Consider the following 16,864-nt stretch of genomic DNA (forward strand, 5'->3'; position numbering starts at 1 on the left):
TGAAAAGAAATGTACAAAGTGTAACAGCTTTCACCAGGGCAGGGTTGCAGGATGCACTTGGCTGTGCATCTCAGGATCACTGACACAAGTCCTAAAGGTAAGGGATTTCCAGGAGGAAAAAAAAAGGCAAATTAGTTGAGAACATCGCTGACATAGACCATGGGGTCCAAGAAACTTAAATGTGAAGAGAGGAGAGGAGCCACTCCAAAGTTCAGAGACAGCCTGGCACCCTCGAGGGATGGCTGGAGGGATTTGGGGGCCAGGAGTGGGTATGGGGCTTCTCATGGCAGTGTCAGAAGGAGATGGGATCTTCAGCAGATCCACAGATTAACACAAGGTACAGGGGGTCTGGTGCTGGCAGGGGATGCCCAACACCCCAGATTTGGGAGACAGGAGTGCAGAGAGGTTCTTCACCCATCCAAGGTGCTCTGCAGCCCAGACTGAGCCAGGACCCCTCTGTGCCAGGCTGTCACTGGGGCTGTCAGGGACACTGACCCATCCCCAGAGCTCAGCCCAGCTCCCAGCAGCCGGGCTGTGCCCCTGCCCAGGGCAGTGCTGGCAGCCAAGCCTCCCCTGCCTGTGTCCTACTGGGAGCACTGCTCCATGCCATGCAAAGCCAGGCAGACGTGATGCTCTCACCCTGAAAACAAACTGCTGCTTTTTATTTTCCTTTCCAGAATGTATGGAAATGTCATTTTGTAAACATCCCCCAGTGCTCTGCCTGCTCAGGGCTGCCTGTCACTGCCCAGGGGGCCCTTCCCCACTCACTGCATGGCCTTGACTCCCTGGGCTTTCATGCCACAGCTCCCAACTCTTTCCCCAGTGACTTCTTGTCCTTAAATAACCAAATAAACTTCACATGATGGGGCACAAGTGACCTCAGTGTTGTCCTGGATCTGAGCTGATTATTGCCCTAGACACATTTATGGTCAAACTGCTCCTTCCATTTTTCAGGGCAGGAGCAAAGGACAGCTCTAGCCAAAAGCAAGGTTAAAATAAAATGAGGCTTGCATTCATTTTACAGGGGAGTTTGATGCTCCCTGTGAGTGTGCCAGGCCCCACAGTGTGGGGGACTGGGTGGCAGCTCCTTGACTGCTCCTTCAGCTGTGGAGTATCAGCATTTTGGTCTGGCTGCCCCCAAAACCTCTCCTCTTTTGGGTTCAGAGGAGGAAATCTCTACCCACCCCCAAAACCTCTCGTCTTTTGGGTTCAGAGGAGGAAATCTCTACCCACCCCCAAAACCTCTCCTCTTTTGGGTTCAGAGGAGGAAACCTCTGCCTGCCCCCAGTCCCCAGCAGCCCCTCAGTGGAGCCCCTGTCACCCTAAGAGCTCCTGACAGCCCCGCTGGGGCAGCGCCGTGGCGGCTCCGCAGCCTCCGCCGGGGGCTCCGGCGCCTGTCAGGACATCTCATGTTTGTGACATTTTTCCTGTCGGGGAGGATCAGCAGCAGCAGCCAGGCCTGGCTGTGCCCAGGGGCACCACCCTGCTGAGCCTGGCTCCAAGCTGGCTCCCACCTTCTGGCATCCACACAGCCCTGGAGCTTTTGGTTTCCCCAGGTTTTTGCTTGGGAGGAATCAAAGTGATGCTGGTGAGCCATAAATGGCACCATATTTGATTTACAATAGCACCTTGCCCTGGCTGCCTGTGCTGGGGCTCTCCCTGCCCTGAAGGATGGGCTGTGCCATGTCTCAGGTTTGCAGGACACTGCAGTCACCTGCTCCAGTCCCCTCCTGTGACTGGGAACTGAGCAAGGGCGTCCCTCTGTGAGCAGAGACATTGACGACTGTCCCCAGCAGGACAGGCTGCCAGCTGAGCCAGGAGGAGTGACCACAGAATCCCAGAACCATGGAATCCCAGAACCATGCAATCCCAGTACCATGGAATCCCAGTACCATGGAATCACAGAATCACAGAACCATGGAATCCCAGAACCATGGAATCACAGAACCATGCAATCCCAGAACCATGGAATCACAGAACCATGGAATCACAGAACCATGGAATCCCAGTACCATGGAATCACAGAGCCATGAAATCCCAGAACCATGGAATCACAGAACCATGGAATCACAGAACCATGAAATCCCAGAACCATGGAATCACAGAACCACGGAATCACAGAACCATGGAATCCCAGAACCATGGAATCACAGAACCATGCAGTCCCAGAACCATGGAATCACAGAACCATGGAATCACAGAGCCATGAAATCCCAGAACCATGCAGTCCCAGAACCATGGAATCACAGAACCATGGAATCACAGAACCATGGAATCCCAGTACCATGGAATCACAGAACCACGGAATCACAGAACCATGCAATCCCAGAACCATGGAATCACAGAACCACGGAATCACAGAACCATGGAATCCTAGAACCATGAAATCACAGAACCATGGAATCACAGAACCATGGAATCACAGAACCATATAATCCCAGAACCATGGAATCCCAGAACCATATAATCCCAGTACCATGGAATTCCAGAACCATGGAATCCCAGAACCATGGAATCACAGAACCATGGGATCCCAGAACCATGGAATCCCAGAACCATGCAATCCCAGAACCATGCAATCCCAGTACCATGGAATCACAGAACCATGGAATCCCAGAACCATGGAATCCCAGTACCATGGAATCACAGAACCATGGGATCCCAGAACCATGGAATCACAGAACCATGGAATCCCACAACCATGGACTCCCAGAACCATGGAATCCCAGTACCATGGAATCCCAGAACCATGGAATCCCAGAACCATGGAATCACAGAACCATATAATCCCAGAACCATGGAATCCCACAGATCACCTCGTTCCAACCTCCTGCCATGGCCACCCACCAGATCAGGCTGTGCAGGTGATGTTCTGGGACTAGAAGATGAAGAACCCCGAGTCACATTTGCAGGAGGGGATTGGAGGGCAGGGGACATTGCCAGCCTGGGGACATTGCAGGAAATGGAGGCTCAGTGTCCCCTCCCTGCAGGGCTGGAGGGAAAGGCTCTGAGCTGCACCAGAGCTGTCCCCAGGTGCCTGAGCCCACTCTGAGGCTCTGCCCTGGCTCTGAAGATGGGAATGATGTGCACTTCCATCAGCCTTCTCAGCAGTGGTGTGAACCAGAGGGAAGCTGGCTGGGCTGAGTTACCCAGTGCTGCTTCTTGTGCTCAGATTCAGGTCTCATTTCTGTCAAGGCCAGCATGGCCCAAGTGGCAGAGGAGGGGAGGGGATGCTGCTTTAACACCAGGACCTGGATACCTCTTCCCATCTCCCAGGCAGGGCCATGGGTCAGCCAGGCCCTCCCAATGGCCCTGCCTGTGTTTTCCTCCTGCAGTGACCCGTGTGGGTGCTGCTGTGCTCCCTCCTGTCCCTTCTGCAGGGCTGGGAACAATGGGCTCTATTTACCCAGCATTGATGGATGTGGCTCCTGCTGCTGGCACTGGCCAAGTTCCTTCTACTCTCCCAGCAGGAATGTGGGAAGGGAAAATCAACAATCAATCCACAGCTCCAGTTCCTCAGCACCATCCCTCCAGCTGAGGGCTGCAGGGAGCTGCTAAAAACCTCAGCAAACCTCTGCATGGGCAGAGAGCTGAGATTTGTTTTCACAAGGTAAACTGAGGCAAGGAGAGCAAGGCATTGCTGTGCCCCACCCTCCTCTCCTGGAGCTGTTTCTCTACAGGTAAAAATAAAATAGAAGTGCAAATCTGCAAAATGCCCGCGGTTCCCTGGGCTGCAGTGGAGAGGGCTGGATCTACCTGAACTTTGAGATTCCTTCCCACCCAAAACCAGCCCGTGATTCCAGAAACAGGGGCTGTGCTGGGGGCTCTGGGGGCAGGCTCACACTTTCTTGGCATGGACGGGAAGAAAGAACACCACAAGCACAATAAATACAGATACAACAGATAAAACCCCCGGGATTTCATTTCCCAGAGCTGGCTCTGCCATTCCAGCCTGTCCATTGCACGGAGAGCAGCAACCCAGTTCCTTCCAGTGCCATCCTGGTTCCCAGGGGGATGTGCTGGGAGTCACTGGAGCCCGGGAGGGCATGGAGCACCCCGGGATGTGGAGAGGGGCAGGGAGCATCCCGGGATGTGGAAAGGAACAGGGAGCCCCTGGGATGTGGAGGTGAGAAGGGAGCATCCCGGGATGTGGAGAGGGCAGGGAGCATCCCGGGATGTGGAGGAGGGCAGGGAGCATCCCGGGATGTGGAGGAGGGCAGGGAGCATCCCGGGATGTGAAGAGGGCAGGGAGCATCCCAGGATGTGGAGGAGGGCAGGGAGCATCCCGGGATGTGGAGGAGGGCAGGGAGCATCCCGGGATGTGGAGGAGGGCAGGGAGCATCCCGGGATGTGGAAGGGGGGCAGGGACCATCCCGGGAGGGTGGCAGGGCAGGATCCCGGGATGTGGAGGGGGACAGGGAGCACACCGGGATGTGGCAGGGCAAGGTCCCGCCGCTCTTGCCGGCTCTGACACCGAGCTGTGGCAGCCCCAGCCTTGCTTTTGGAATCACAGAACCCTTGCTTTTGGATCCGGGAGCACGTCCCGGTGACCGAGGCTGTGTCAGGAAAGCTCCCAGGCGGTCCCCCCCTCCACGGGCACCCCCAGCCCCTCAGAGTCACCGTGTCTGGCTCAGCCCAGCCCAGCCCAGCTCAGCTCGTTTCAGAGCCTCCAGACGCTCCGTTCCTCCAAGGCTGCTGCCGTTTGTCACTCTGTCACAACCGTGCGGCGCCGAGGCAGCGCCATGAAGCAGAAATGACACGTTCTGGCAGCTGACATCTCCAGGAAGGGTTTAGCATGAAGACAAACCGAGCCTAGGGTGAGCTCACGCTGCCCGGGCCGCTGCGGTGCCCAAGGAGCAGCAAACAAAGGCGAGGCTTTGTCTTTGTCCCGGCCCATGTGACAGCGCCAGCCGGGCGGGGTGACCTGACACAGCCAGATGAGGTTGGCAATCCTCTGCCTCATCAGCTGGACTTGCTGCACGCTCCAGATGGCACAGAATGTGTGCCCCGAGGCCAGGGCTGAGCCTCAGGCAGGGGCTGGGATGCAGGGGGGGCTGTGCTCACCTGGAGTGAGGGCTGTGCACACACCTGGGGGTGTTTGTGCAGAACAGAACCCTGATGGCAAAGCCACCGGGCCGGCACTGAGCAAAGGGCAATGCCCTGCTGAGCTCAGGGTGTCCAGGGAGCTTCTCACTGCTGCCTGCTCTGTCCTGCCTCGTTTAGAGCCCACTCCCTCCATTTCCCCCTGTAAATGTATTTCTATACACGGGGGGAATACAGGAGCTCTGTAAAGCTCATGTTTGAATACACGGCTGCTGTCCTGCCCCCAGGCAGCCTGGCTGCAGGGCTGGGGAGAGCAGGCCCATCTCCAGCAGCCCTGGAGCTCCAGAGGAAAACTCCCCCCTTGTGCAGGATCCCTGCTCCAGCAGAACCACAGCTGGCACTGCAGGAGGGCTGAGCCCCCCTGGGATGGGACTGTGCCACCACCCTGAGCCCCCCTGGGATGGGACTGTGCCACCAGCCTGAGCCCCCCTGGGATGGGACTGTGCCACCACCCTGAGCCACCCTGGGGTGGGACTGTGCCACCACCCTGAGCCACCCTGGGGTGGGACTGTGCCACCACCCTGAGCCCCCCTGGGATGGGACTGTGCCACCACCCTGAGCCCCCCTGGGATGGGACTGTGCCACCACCCTGAGCCCCCCTGGGATGGGACTGTGCCACCACCCTGAGCCCCCCTGGGATGGGACTGTGCCACCACCCTGACACACAGGGGCTCAGCTCCCGTTCTGACTCTGTGTTATTTTATACTACTGCATTTTTTATTTTATTTTTATTTTCTTCCCAAATAAAGAACTCTTATTCCTATTCCCACATCTTTGGCTGAGAGCCCCTTTATTTCAAAATTATAATAATTCAGAGCGAGGGGGTTTACATTTTCCATTTCAGGGGAGACTCCTGCCTTCCTTAGCAGACACCTGTCTGTTCAAACCAAGACAGATGCTCCTCCCAGGCAGGGATGCTGCTCCAAGGCCGGTGGGACCTCACTGCCTGAGCCCCTGGGGACCTGCACTTTAGAAAGCATAAAATCCTTGCAAAATTCCTTATAAAGCAGGGCAGGAAAAGCATTCACACTGTCAAGGGGTTAAATGCACCCTAATGAGCCCTGCTGCAGCCTGGCACAGGTTCAGCTCCAGCATCCTTCTGCCCTCAGCTCCAAGCTGAAAACACTTTCTTTTGGAAGTGATTCCCGCGGAGCTGCAGATCACAGACAGCTGAGCTGTACAACTTTGCCCTCCCTGAACCAGGAGACCAAAACTTGTGAGATGAAGGCAGCAGCTTTTCCCCTTGCTCCGCCGGGGTTGGTCCTTGCCAGCAGCGTTCCCACAGCCTCTCCCGGGGACCACAGACCCGGCAGCACCTCCGGGCTGCCGTGGGGGCTCCCTGGGGCACGGCAGGAGCCGGCAGCTTGTGACACCCCGGCCTGGCAGAGCCCCGAGGTCCCGCCTGCCCCGTCCCCACCTGGCCCCGCCCGGCCCAGGACGGTCCCGCTCCCCTGGCCCTCCTGGGGGTCGGTGTGAGTGTGCCAGATGTCACCCCAGGTCCCCACGGCCTTTCTGTCCTCCCTTTCTGGGCTCCTTGGGCTGGCTTCCCATCCTCGGGGGTGGGTTAGTGCTGCTGTTGGGGCAGGCTGGAGGAGGGGCTGATGGTGTCCCCTGACCACCCTCCACGGACCTGGGGGGGCTGCAGGCACCCCCAGCTCCCCAGTGTGACACAAACTCCAGCAGCTTTCCAGGAACCTGGTGCCCTGACCTGCCTCATTCCTACTGTCCCTAATTAGCTAATTAACACCCATCCCCTCCTCGTTATCCAGCAGCTCCACTGCAGGTCCTGTGCCAGGCTCTGTGCAGTGCCAGCAGCCCATCCCTGTCCCCAGAGCAGAGCCCTGCTCCCTCAGGAGAGGCCAGCACCATTCCCAGGGATGCTGTTCCTGAGCCCTGCTCCCTCAGGAGAGGCCAGCACCATTCCCAGGGATGCTGTTCCTGAGCCCTCCTGGGGGCACCTCACATGATCCTTCCCTGCTCCCTTTCTTTTTAAATTCTTGTGAAGGATGAATAAACACCCGGGGGTGTGACTGCCCAAGGCTGCCTCAGGCCAGCAGTGTAATTGTGCCACTGTGTCCTGGCTGCTCTTGGGGGAAGGCTGCAGAGGGGCTGCTGGAATGGATGATGGAGAAATGGGCCCCAGGAATGCTCAGGAAATAGGATTTTTTAGGGGAAACCGTGTGGAGGCAGCTTCCATCTGCAGCTGGCTCCCCTGTGTGGTCAGAGCTGCCCTGGGAGCCTTCACCCCGAGAGTGACTCCTGTCCAGCAAGAAGAACCTCCAGGCTGCTTTGCCTGGGTCTGCTCTGGGTGTCAGTGGGAGCTGGGGTCCTGCAGGGCCCCCCACCCAAATGTGTCAGCTCTGGGTGGGGCAGAGCCCAGGGTGGGCACGTGGTGTTGGGCTGATGCCAGTGGCCAAGTGTGGCCACAGCCTGGCCTGGGCACCTCGTCCTGGCAGGTCCTGGGCAGCCTCACCCTCTGGAGCCAGGCAGGGGCTGCACACTCAGGGGGTGTGTGAGCCTGGGAGAGCTCTGCTGGCACAAACTGCGATGGGAGGAGGTCTCTGAGAGCTGCTGTGGAACATCCATCAGTGCCTGGGGACGGATTTCAGGGACATCCCTGGAGCAAGCACAGCCCCTTCAGGGCTGCATTCACTGCAGCCCCTTCCTGCACACAGGTGGGCTCTGCAGCTCTGCTGGGATGTGGCCAGAGCAGCTGGAGCTGTGTGCAGGGAACGGCAGAAACTCCAAGGAGGGATATTGTATTGCTGGGAATGTCACGATGAAGGCAGTTATGTGAATCTGACTCCATGTTCTCAGAAGGCTAATTTATTATTTTATGATACCATATATATTAAAGAATGCTATACTAACTATACTAAAGAAAACAGGAAGGATACTTACACAATGCTAAAAAGATAATAATGAAAACTCGTGACTCTTTCCAGAGCCCTGACTGGCCAAAGAGTGAAAACAACTCCCAGCAGAATGCAATGGAACAATCACCTGTGGGTAAACAATCTCCAAACACATTCCACAGGAGAAGCAAATGAGATAAGAATTGTTTTCCTTTTCTTTGAGGCTTCTCAGCTTCCCAGGAGAAAACTCCTGGGCAAAGGGATTTTTCCAGAGAATGTGAATGGCACAGGGGATGCCCTGCCCTGCCCATCACTCCCCAGGCTGGAAAAGCCCCTGGGAGCTGGCAGTGCCAGTGCCAGCCATGGGGACGGGAGCAGGTCCTGCCCTCCCTGCTCTGCCACACACATTTTGGACCTGAGGGTCCTCCCCCCCTCTTGGCTGCTGTGTCAGCACCTCCAGGAAGAGGCAGTATGTTACAGCAATAAATATTACTATAATAAATAACTATGCAAAGGCAAAAATGCTTGAGAGAAATTTTATTTTGCTAAACAAAGGCTTCAAAAAAAGAGCTTCAAGGCTCTTTTTTTGGGAGAACTTACATTTTCAGTTTCCATCTTTTTCACTGGCTTGCTCCTTTTCTCATCTCACTGTCCCTGGTGAAATCCTGCTCATAATTAAAATTCAATGTTTGGATACAGCCCACTGCAGCTCGTGGGCCAATCCATACTGGAGCCAAGAAATTAGCAGGATATTTTTTTCACTTCTACAGCGTTTCTCTCAGCAGATCCTCAAGGGTTTTCTCCAGTGGTGATTAAGTTTCTCAGGACTCTTGGGAGATGGTGACTGCTCAGGAAGATTCTCAGCAGCTGGAGGGCAAACCCACAGCCAGGATGGTGCCTGGAGGTCAGTGCAGCATCCTCTGGGATGCGCAGGGCACAGGAACAGGGGCTGGGGGGAACTGGGAGTGTCCCAGCCCAGCACCCTGTGGTCTGGAGTGGCAGCTGCTCCTTGAATGATGTGCTGTCCTTGCTGGGGGTGATGCCTCAGGTTTTGGCTTTTATGTTTTTCACATTCTGTGCTGCTTTAGTGGGTGGGTCTGAGCTTCATATCAGGGGATGGTGAGCTCTGTGCACAGAGCAGGGAGACAAAACAATTCCTGCTCCAGCTGGGCACCAAGGACAAATGATCCAAATCTCAGCCCAGGAGCACAAACCCTGTGGGCTGGAGAGAGAAAAACAAGCAGGGTGGGACTGGAAGGGCCAAAGCTGGGATGGGACAATGAACTGCAAGGTGCAAATGGAGCAGAGCTGATCCCAGGGAGAGACCCCGTGCCCGGCCGTGCATTTTGGGGCCATTTTGGTTCATCTTGGGTGCAGCCCTGGCTGGGCTCTTGTGCTGCCCAAGGTGGATCCATGGAGGAGAGGCCTTTGAATAAATCCCTGCTTTATTCTTTAACTCTGTCCAGCTTCTTTTCTGGGTCAGCCTTCTCAAGGCATCAGAGGTAGGGGATGTCACACAGGGGTCCCCTGCCCTGCTTGTGGCTCCCAGTATTGACCAGTGCTCCAGCCCCAGCTCCATGCCAAGCCTGTGGCACAAAGGACAGTGCAGCAGTGACAGTGTCCCCTCAGCAGCAGGGACTGTGGGGACAGTGGGGACAGTGGGGACAGTGTCCTTCCCTTGTAGCAGGGAGTGTCCCCGGTGGCATCAGGGACAGTGGGGACAGCAGGGACAGTGTCCCCCCGGCAGCAGGGACAGTGGGCACAGCAGGGACAGTGTCCAGGGTGGCAGTAGGGACAGCAGGGACAGTGTCCCCCGGCGGGGCGGGTGCCCGGGGCCGTGCGTGGGCTGCTGGCACCATCTAGTGGGGCTGGTGCTGGGTCCGCCCCGTGTCCCTGCGCTGTCCCTGGGCACAGCACGGCCCCAAATTCCCCCCGGGGGTCTCCCCCAGCCCGTTACCCTCCGTCCTACACGCAGGGCTTGGGTGGGTGGGTTCGTGCCCGCTATCCCCCGTGGGTGCCCCACAGTACCAGGGGTGACAGACGGTGGGTTTGGGGGCACAGGGCAGAGCTGGGACCCCCCTGGATGGGCTCAGCATGGCCCTGGCCTCACCCTGTTCCCCCTCCCCCGGGGGTCTGTGGGGTCAGCGGGGGACACTGGGCTGTGGGGTGACATGTGGGTGAGCCACTGACCACACACAGATCCAGACCTTGATCCTGGGCTGGGCCATGGATCTTCTGTGGAGGTCACACAGGGTCCCCCCTGCACTTGCCCTTCAGCACCCAGCTGGATGTTTCCTGCACAAAATGCCTTAGGAGAAGTGGGAGTGTGCAAACCAGGGGCTGGGGCTGCCCTGCACCTTTTTTTGTTGCAGGCTGTGTGACATTAACTCCTTTTTCCTTTTCTTCTTCCCTGGTTCCTCTTTCTCTCCTTCCTCTCCTTCATTTTCCCTTTTCTTTGCCAACGTTTCAAAGCACAGACCCCAGGTGTGGGGCAGTGCTGGGGTCACAGCAAATCCCAAGCCCCACCTGAGGGATTTTGGGATTCAGGACTCCCCTCAGGCTCCCCACCCCAGCAGAAGTGCCCTGCTAAGGTCACCCCACAGCACAAGGGAAGGCTCCATCGGCGCCAAGAAAAGCTTGAGGTTTATTTCTCTGTGGGTTTGTTAGGGCAGGAGGAGGGCTGGGGGAGCCCCAGCTCTGTCTCTCTGGTTCCCCTCCTGTGCACACAGGGGAAAGGCCCCAAATCCAGGGTCCCTTCCCTGCTCCCCTTGGCCTGTGGCTGCGAGGGGACCACGGGGGACCAAGGCTGATGGCACAAAGTGGGAGGAGTGCAGCAGGGCTCGTAGGGAAGGGAATAAAACCAGTTGCAAAATCCCAACCTTTTATTCCTCAGCATCCAAACCCTTACACCAGCATGAGTTAGCAAAATAACCTAAGTGTTTTCCTGCCCTTCCAAGAAAACCCAGGAGATGGCAAATTTTTCTTTTAGAACCTGAATAATAGAGCTGGCTGCTGATGACTTTGGCTTTGTCTCTCCCGGCAGCACAAAGCAGCCCCCGCCCTGGGAAACAGCTTCTGGGATGCTGTGCTGGGCTCACTCCTTCCCCCTGTGAAAAATGTGTATTTTATGATTGGCTTTTTGCAAATATTGAAATTAATATTATATGTGTTATGTAAGAAAGTTATGCTGTATTAATTTTCTTAAGTAGTGTGTTAAATATAGTTTTGGGTTATAACATGATGTTAAAGTAGAAACTATACAGGGAGCCCTCAGCTTTGAGGGGAGACAGGGAATGCTGGTGGGAATAAAAAAAAGGAGGTGAAATTTCTTTCAGTTTTGCTTTGTCTCATAAAAATCCATATTTAAAATAAATAAATAAGTAAATAAAAGCCCAAACCGCACACTTCAGACTGACACCTCTCCCAGAGGAGCTGTTTGCTGCAGCCCTGGCCTGCACCATTATCCCCTGCCCAGCTCAAGCAGGGGCTGAGGCTCAGGTTTATTTAGTTGCCATTTCAGAGGGGCACTGGCCACAAGGGCAGCTCTCCCTCGTTTCCAGGCACAGCCCAGCTGACCAGCAAAGCCACCTCCTTGCACAACACCTTCTCAAGGACTGCTGCACTCCTGAGCAGCTGAGAGTTGGTCCATTACCACGTGCTGGCATAGAAATATTGACCACATGCTAAAGCTTGAAGTAGGTCAGGCAGCCATCTGGTCTTGCTGACAGACCTCCATGACCATGGTCAAAGATTCTCATTTAGAGAAACTTCACAGCTTGGATCAAATTTGAAAGACCAACCATAAACATGCTGTAGCCTCTGCTCCAGCTCCAGGAGTTAGAAAACCCAGTTTGACGTTTATTGGCTCCTGTTTCTAAAATAGCTGAAGCTTATTCTACTTCTACTAATTAAAAACCTTCATTTCCTGAGTGTGACTGTCTGGGCCTCCTGCCTGAGGTGTCAGTGGTGGGGGCAGCCAAGGAGCTCCTCCCTCACCCAGCACTGGCAGACCTGAATCCAGCACGTAAAATAACCCAGCAGCTTTGCAGCAGATGAATGAAATGAAGACACTTCCCTCCCTTTTTTTTTCCAAACAGTTAACATTTATTGATAACAATAAAAAAATCTTTTAAAGACTATCTGTATTTTATTACCAAGAATGAGGTATTATGTATACAAAACATTTACAGAATTTGATATGCAGTTCATGAGGAGGGACAGGGACGTGAAGGACACTGATAACAGGAAAGGTGCCACCAGAAGAGTCACTGGCTGAGAGAAGGAAGAGCAGTATCACACAGAGAAAGACCAGGGTATGGGAAATTTAGTTGGACTGCAGTGATCAAGTCATATTGCCACAGCACTTTGCTTACAGGAAGATTAACTATTGTTTTTGTGGAATTTTATCTCCCTGGTTGTTTGTGCTGTAATGTGCTTTGAGCTCTAAATGATGTGTTAAGATCAAAAGCAGGAAAAACCCAAAGTGCCACTTTTGAGCCAGCTCAAGTGAAAAACAAAAATATAGATCTTCAGACTTGAAAAGGTACTGCAACTCAAAAAGGTGTACAAAGGCAGACACCTGGACAGATGTGGAGTGCTGAATGGAGCAGATTCTTTAGAGTTGTCAGCAAAATCACCATCTGAGAGAGAGAGAGAAAGGGACCATCTTCAGCCCTTTCAGCCTGGTGAATGAGTGAGTGTCATGAGTGTCAGCAGGTGAACCTCACTGTGCTCCAGCTGCACTCCCTGTGCTTGCAAGGCTGGCTCCTGGGGTCAGGAATAGGGGCAGAGCTCCTGGGAGCAGCCCTGGAGCCACAGCCTGTGCAGGCTGCTGTACAGTGGGGGGGAGCTGTGTGACACCAAAGCAGTGACTTGTGTCCCTAACCTCCATCTTCAGCTTCTGAGTCCTAAAAGATCCATTTGGTTCAGTTTAAGGAGGTTGGTCTCTGAGCACCTCTCTTACTAAAATACCTGTCAGCTCTGCCACGTGCCACAGCCAGAACAGGGCTGCAGCAGAGCTGCTGTCAGGGGTCTGCCACCTGCCTCTCCAGAGCTCTGCAGGCATGAAAAATCTTCACATCGAGCTCAGAACCAGCATTCCTCAGGCAGGGGATCCAGAATCTCGGGTGAGTTCTGCTTTCCCAGTGCAACACCTCCTGAAGCTCCTCCACGACTTACACAAGCCAGACCCGCTGCAGCCAGCACGGAAGCTCCTTGTGCCTGCATGGACATTTCAGCTCTAGCAAGGCTAAGGAAAGATCAAGAAGGGTCTAACTGTGCCAATCTTGCTGCATTTCAGACCAAAATCTCTGCTCCATTGCCAGGTGTGGTTTGTGTTTGTCTGACAGTTCAGTCTTTGGAGCCTTTTGCTGTGCATAGAGAGAGGGCTGGAGAGAGAAGAACACCTGAACAGAGTTCAGCAAGGGTCCAGCTTGGGCCTGGAACAAGGACAGAATCCCAGATGGCAAATCCCAAATCCCTGGCCAACAGGGACAGAATCCCAAATGGCAGATCACCTCTGGCAGTGGCAGTAGTGAAAATGGTGGAGAAAATCCTTAAATATCTTCTCCTGTACCACTCAGAGGGAAGATCTCTGTGCTCCCTGCCCACAGGAAGGCTGAAGTGCTCAGGAAGGATGGAAGCCACACCTCCTTCAAACTGCTTTAAGCATCAACTGAACCTCTGCATAAATTCCTGACAAGAAGAGAATCTCAGTAAAATCCATTGCTTGGAATGCACTAAGGAAGCAGAGTGAAGGAAGCTCCAGCACAGGGCTGGGAACAGAAGCTCAGAGCAGCTCTGGATGAGCCCAGAGTGACACAGCAAGGGAGAGCCTGCTCTCCACCTCTCTCTCCACAGTGCTCCATGCACAAATCCAAGGAAAGAACAAATTGCTTTAACCCAGCAAGACCCAGAGCTCAAATTCCCCAGAAATGTGCTCATACAAAAGATATATTCAGTGTTACAGCCTGGCCACAGCTCTGTGGGCATGCTTTGAAAAAAATGGACTCACAAAGTCAAGTATCCAGCAACTGCTGTTCTTTGTCTTGGACATCATTAGTGGCAACAGGAGAACAGTTTGCAGCACTGGAATATCACAGGGGATTTCTCAGGATGGCAAGAAATGTCCTGACAGGAGACTTGCAGTTGATCTCTAATGCACTACGGAGCATTTTTGGTAGGGTTTTTCTTTTTCCCTTTTTAACATCTATACAGTTAAAAAAAAGAAATCATTCTTAACTGATGCACTGGTTGTTTTTCCTTTTCAGTAAGAGCCCTTGTGTTCAGAGTTAGGATTTGTGCAAGCACACTTGCAAAAATATTTATGGCTGATTTAGGAAAAAGGGTTAAAGTTAAGAGACAAGCTGTTGGATCTAACAAAGATCAAAACCACTAAGTGTAAAATTCAAACAGCTACTTTACTATCTATAAAAGGCTTTTTGGGGTGGGGTTTTTTTGCACAATTGCCAGTTGAATATGCTGTATTGCAGTCAGCTGCCACGGGCGAGGGTCCAGCCATCACATCCATTTGCTTTTCAGCTGTTGTGGCACTACCTGGAAATCATGGAGCTGGAATGGGACTGGCTAGAGGAGGTGGTGGCAGCACTGAGCTGGGAGAATCCACTGTGGCTTGATTCAAGGCTGGTCATAGATCCCCTGCAGAGGAAAAAGAAAAAGAAGAAAGCAGTTTTAAGTTTCAGAACACACAAAGATTTTGATTTCTGCTCTGTATCTATACAGTATTTGTTTGCACACTGAAAAGCAAGCAACAGCTTTGGTGCAGATACTCAAAAGCTTTTCTGCCTCACCACAAAAAGCAATGAGGACACTGCACCTCTTTCAAAAAACAGATGCTGTTCAAAGAGACAGAGATTTAATTTCAGTCAAGTTCCTCCACTGGCAGAAAATGAAATTCAACAACTGGAATTTGAATTGCAATTCCTTCTACAGGACAACCTGCCAAGCCCAACAGGCTCTCAAAGCAGAGCCCAGTGACCAGTGATATTGCCACCAGACAAGTAACTAATCCCTTTTATAAATTAGTGTGTGCAGCTTTTTAAGGCCCTCACAATTTACTTGTATTTAAGTGAAGCTGACATTTAGGTGAAGGTTTGACATTGGCTGCCCTTGGCCAGACATACCTGAAATCTTCAGATCCTATCACTTCTGTATAGTACATGACTTTACACTTGTGAGAGGACACCTGTAGAGATGCCAGCACATCATCCACACGAGGCAGGTTGGTTGCAGCACAAGCAGGCATGCTGTGGAATTTCCACTGTAAAATGTAGAAGCCAGGCCACCTGGTCACATGGGAGCCCTGCAAACAGACACAACAAAAATCAAAAAGTAACTAGGTTAGCAGAGATTTGTAGGCTTGACTTTACTTTTCTAAGCCTAGAAAAGGTGCCTACATGCCCAGATTTTTTGCCCAATGCTAAAATTTTAGCTCCTCAGCTAAATGGCAGTGCTGGGAGACTCCCCCCACACAACATCCTTATCAAATCTGGAATGAAGCACCAGCAGTTCCACAGTGTTGAGGGGTTAGGATTTAATATGCTGAAAGGACAAATTCTGCTTAAAAACAATATCCATTTTTCAATTTATTTTCATTCACAGCTGTCCTTTGAGACTGTGAAAAGAGCAGTCAAGGCTTCTGCCTCACAGTTTAAGAGGTCACTGCCCATATTTCCAGTTTAGCATTTCCATCTTGGTGACTTAAGGAGCTGCTTTTTCAGAGGCTGTTTGACTCATTCCAAATCAACAGGAAGAGCAGTGGCAGTGTGTGACTATAACCATCCTGCAAGTCATATCAAACTTGGAATTAAGGACACATTGTAAATGGCATAAAAAATCCTTCAGGAGCTTTGGCCATCAGGAGCTCTTACACTGCCCATCAGAGGGCAAACACACAGAAGCTCAGCCTTGATTTCCAGCCTTCTTTTACTGAGGGCAGGCACTGTGATATTCCTCAAACACAGAATATTTGCTTCAGTAAATAACTGTCAGAATTACAGCCCCATGCATGTTTTGTTACTTTCTGGATGTTCCTTGCTGATCCATCTCAGTCCCTAGCAGACCTGATGCAACTTCCCCTCCCAGCAGATCCCACATAAATCCCATCCCTGCTCCCTGCAGCACCCAGCCTGGAACGGCAGCTGAATGCTGGCCAAAAGCAAGCCCAGCACTGAGTCACCCCCACTCAGTCATCAGTGCTGTGAGTAAGAACAGGCAGTGTGGGCTCCATCTGCCCCCACAGGGGCTCTGCCTGCCTCACCTGCACACTCTCCCCTTCTTTGCAGATCAGGGGAGATTCCACCATGCTGTAGTCACGCCCCAACTGCCAGACTTTGTCTATCAACTGGACGTTGTTCCCACCAGGAGATGTAATGCTGTGAGCTCCCAGAGAGTCCTTTTTGGGAGGCTGTGGGGCTCTTTTGGAATGGAAGATGTTAAAAACAATGTCGCCCTTGCACACGTCAAAATCCCACGTGATCACCGACGAGGCATCCACGATCTGGATGAGAACCTGAGGCAGGAAAGACACATTAGACAACAGCAATTTGCTCACTAAAAACAAACTCCTACAGAAAAAAAAGACAAAGAACAGAGCTTTTTTATTGCTGGGCTTAGTTTCTACTCTTAAAAAGGCTTTTTAATAGTCCAAAAAAAAAGGCATTGCGGATACAAATTCCCCCCTGATGGGGGTGCCTATTCTTCTTACTTTCAGAAACTTTCAAGCAGCCTCTGAGAAGTTTGCTTGCTTTGCTTAGAAGAACATGGCTTTGAATAGAATGAAAACCAGTGATATCCTCTAAATGGCAACAAAATAACAGGAGGAACAATCACAAACTTCAGCTACTAAAGCATCACCATGCACCAGCTCCAGAAGGTGGAAGCACAGG

The 16,864-nt window shown here is 52.8% G+C and overlaps 1 protein-coding gene across 1 annotated transcript in view; it reads right to left on the reverse strand.

Moving 5' to 3' along the window:
* Positions 1-12,038: 12,038 nt before the first annotated feature.
* The window catches only part of SEC14L1 (SEC14 like lipid binding 1), a 44,241-nt gene continuing 39,415 nt past the window's right edge, over positions 12,039-16,864 (reverse strand). Inside the window, exons 14-16 of the mRNA XM_059864716.1 lie at positions 16,237-16,488; positions 15,101-15,279; positions 12,039-14,615 (exon numbers count right to left, since the gene is read on the reverse strand). Of these exons, the coding sequence (XP_059720699.1) occupies positions 14,510-14,615; positions 15,101-15,279; positions 16,237-16,488 (537 nt within the window). The 3' untranslated portion in view covers positions 12,039-14,509. The remainder of the gene's footprint in view (positions 14,616-15,100; positions 15,280-16,236; positions 16,489-16,864) is intronic.

Source organism: Haemorhous mexicanus, chromosome 20, assembly GCF_027477595.1.
Source record: "Haemorhous mexicanus isolate bHaeMex1 chromosome 20, bHaeMex1.pri, whole genome shotgun sequence".
NCBI lineage: Eukaryota > Metazoa > Chordata > Aves > Passeriformes > Fringillidae > Haemorhous > Haemorhous mexicanus.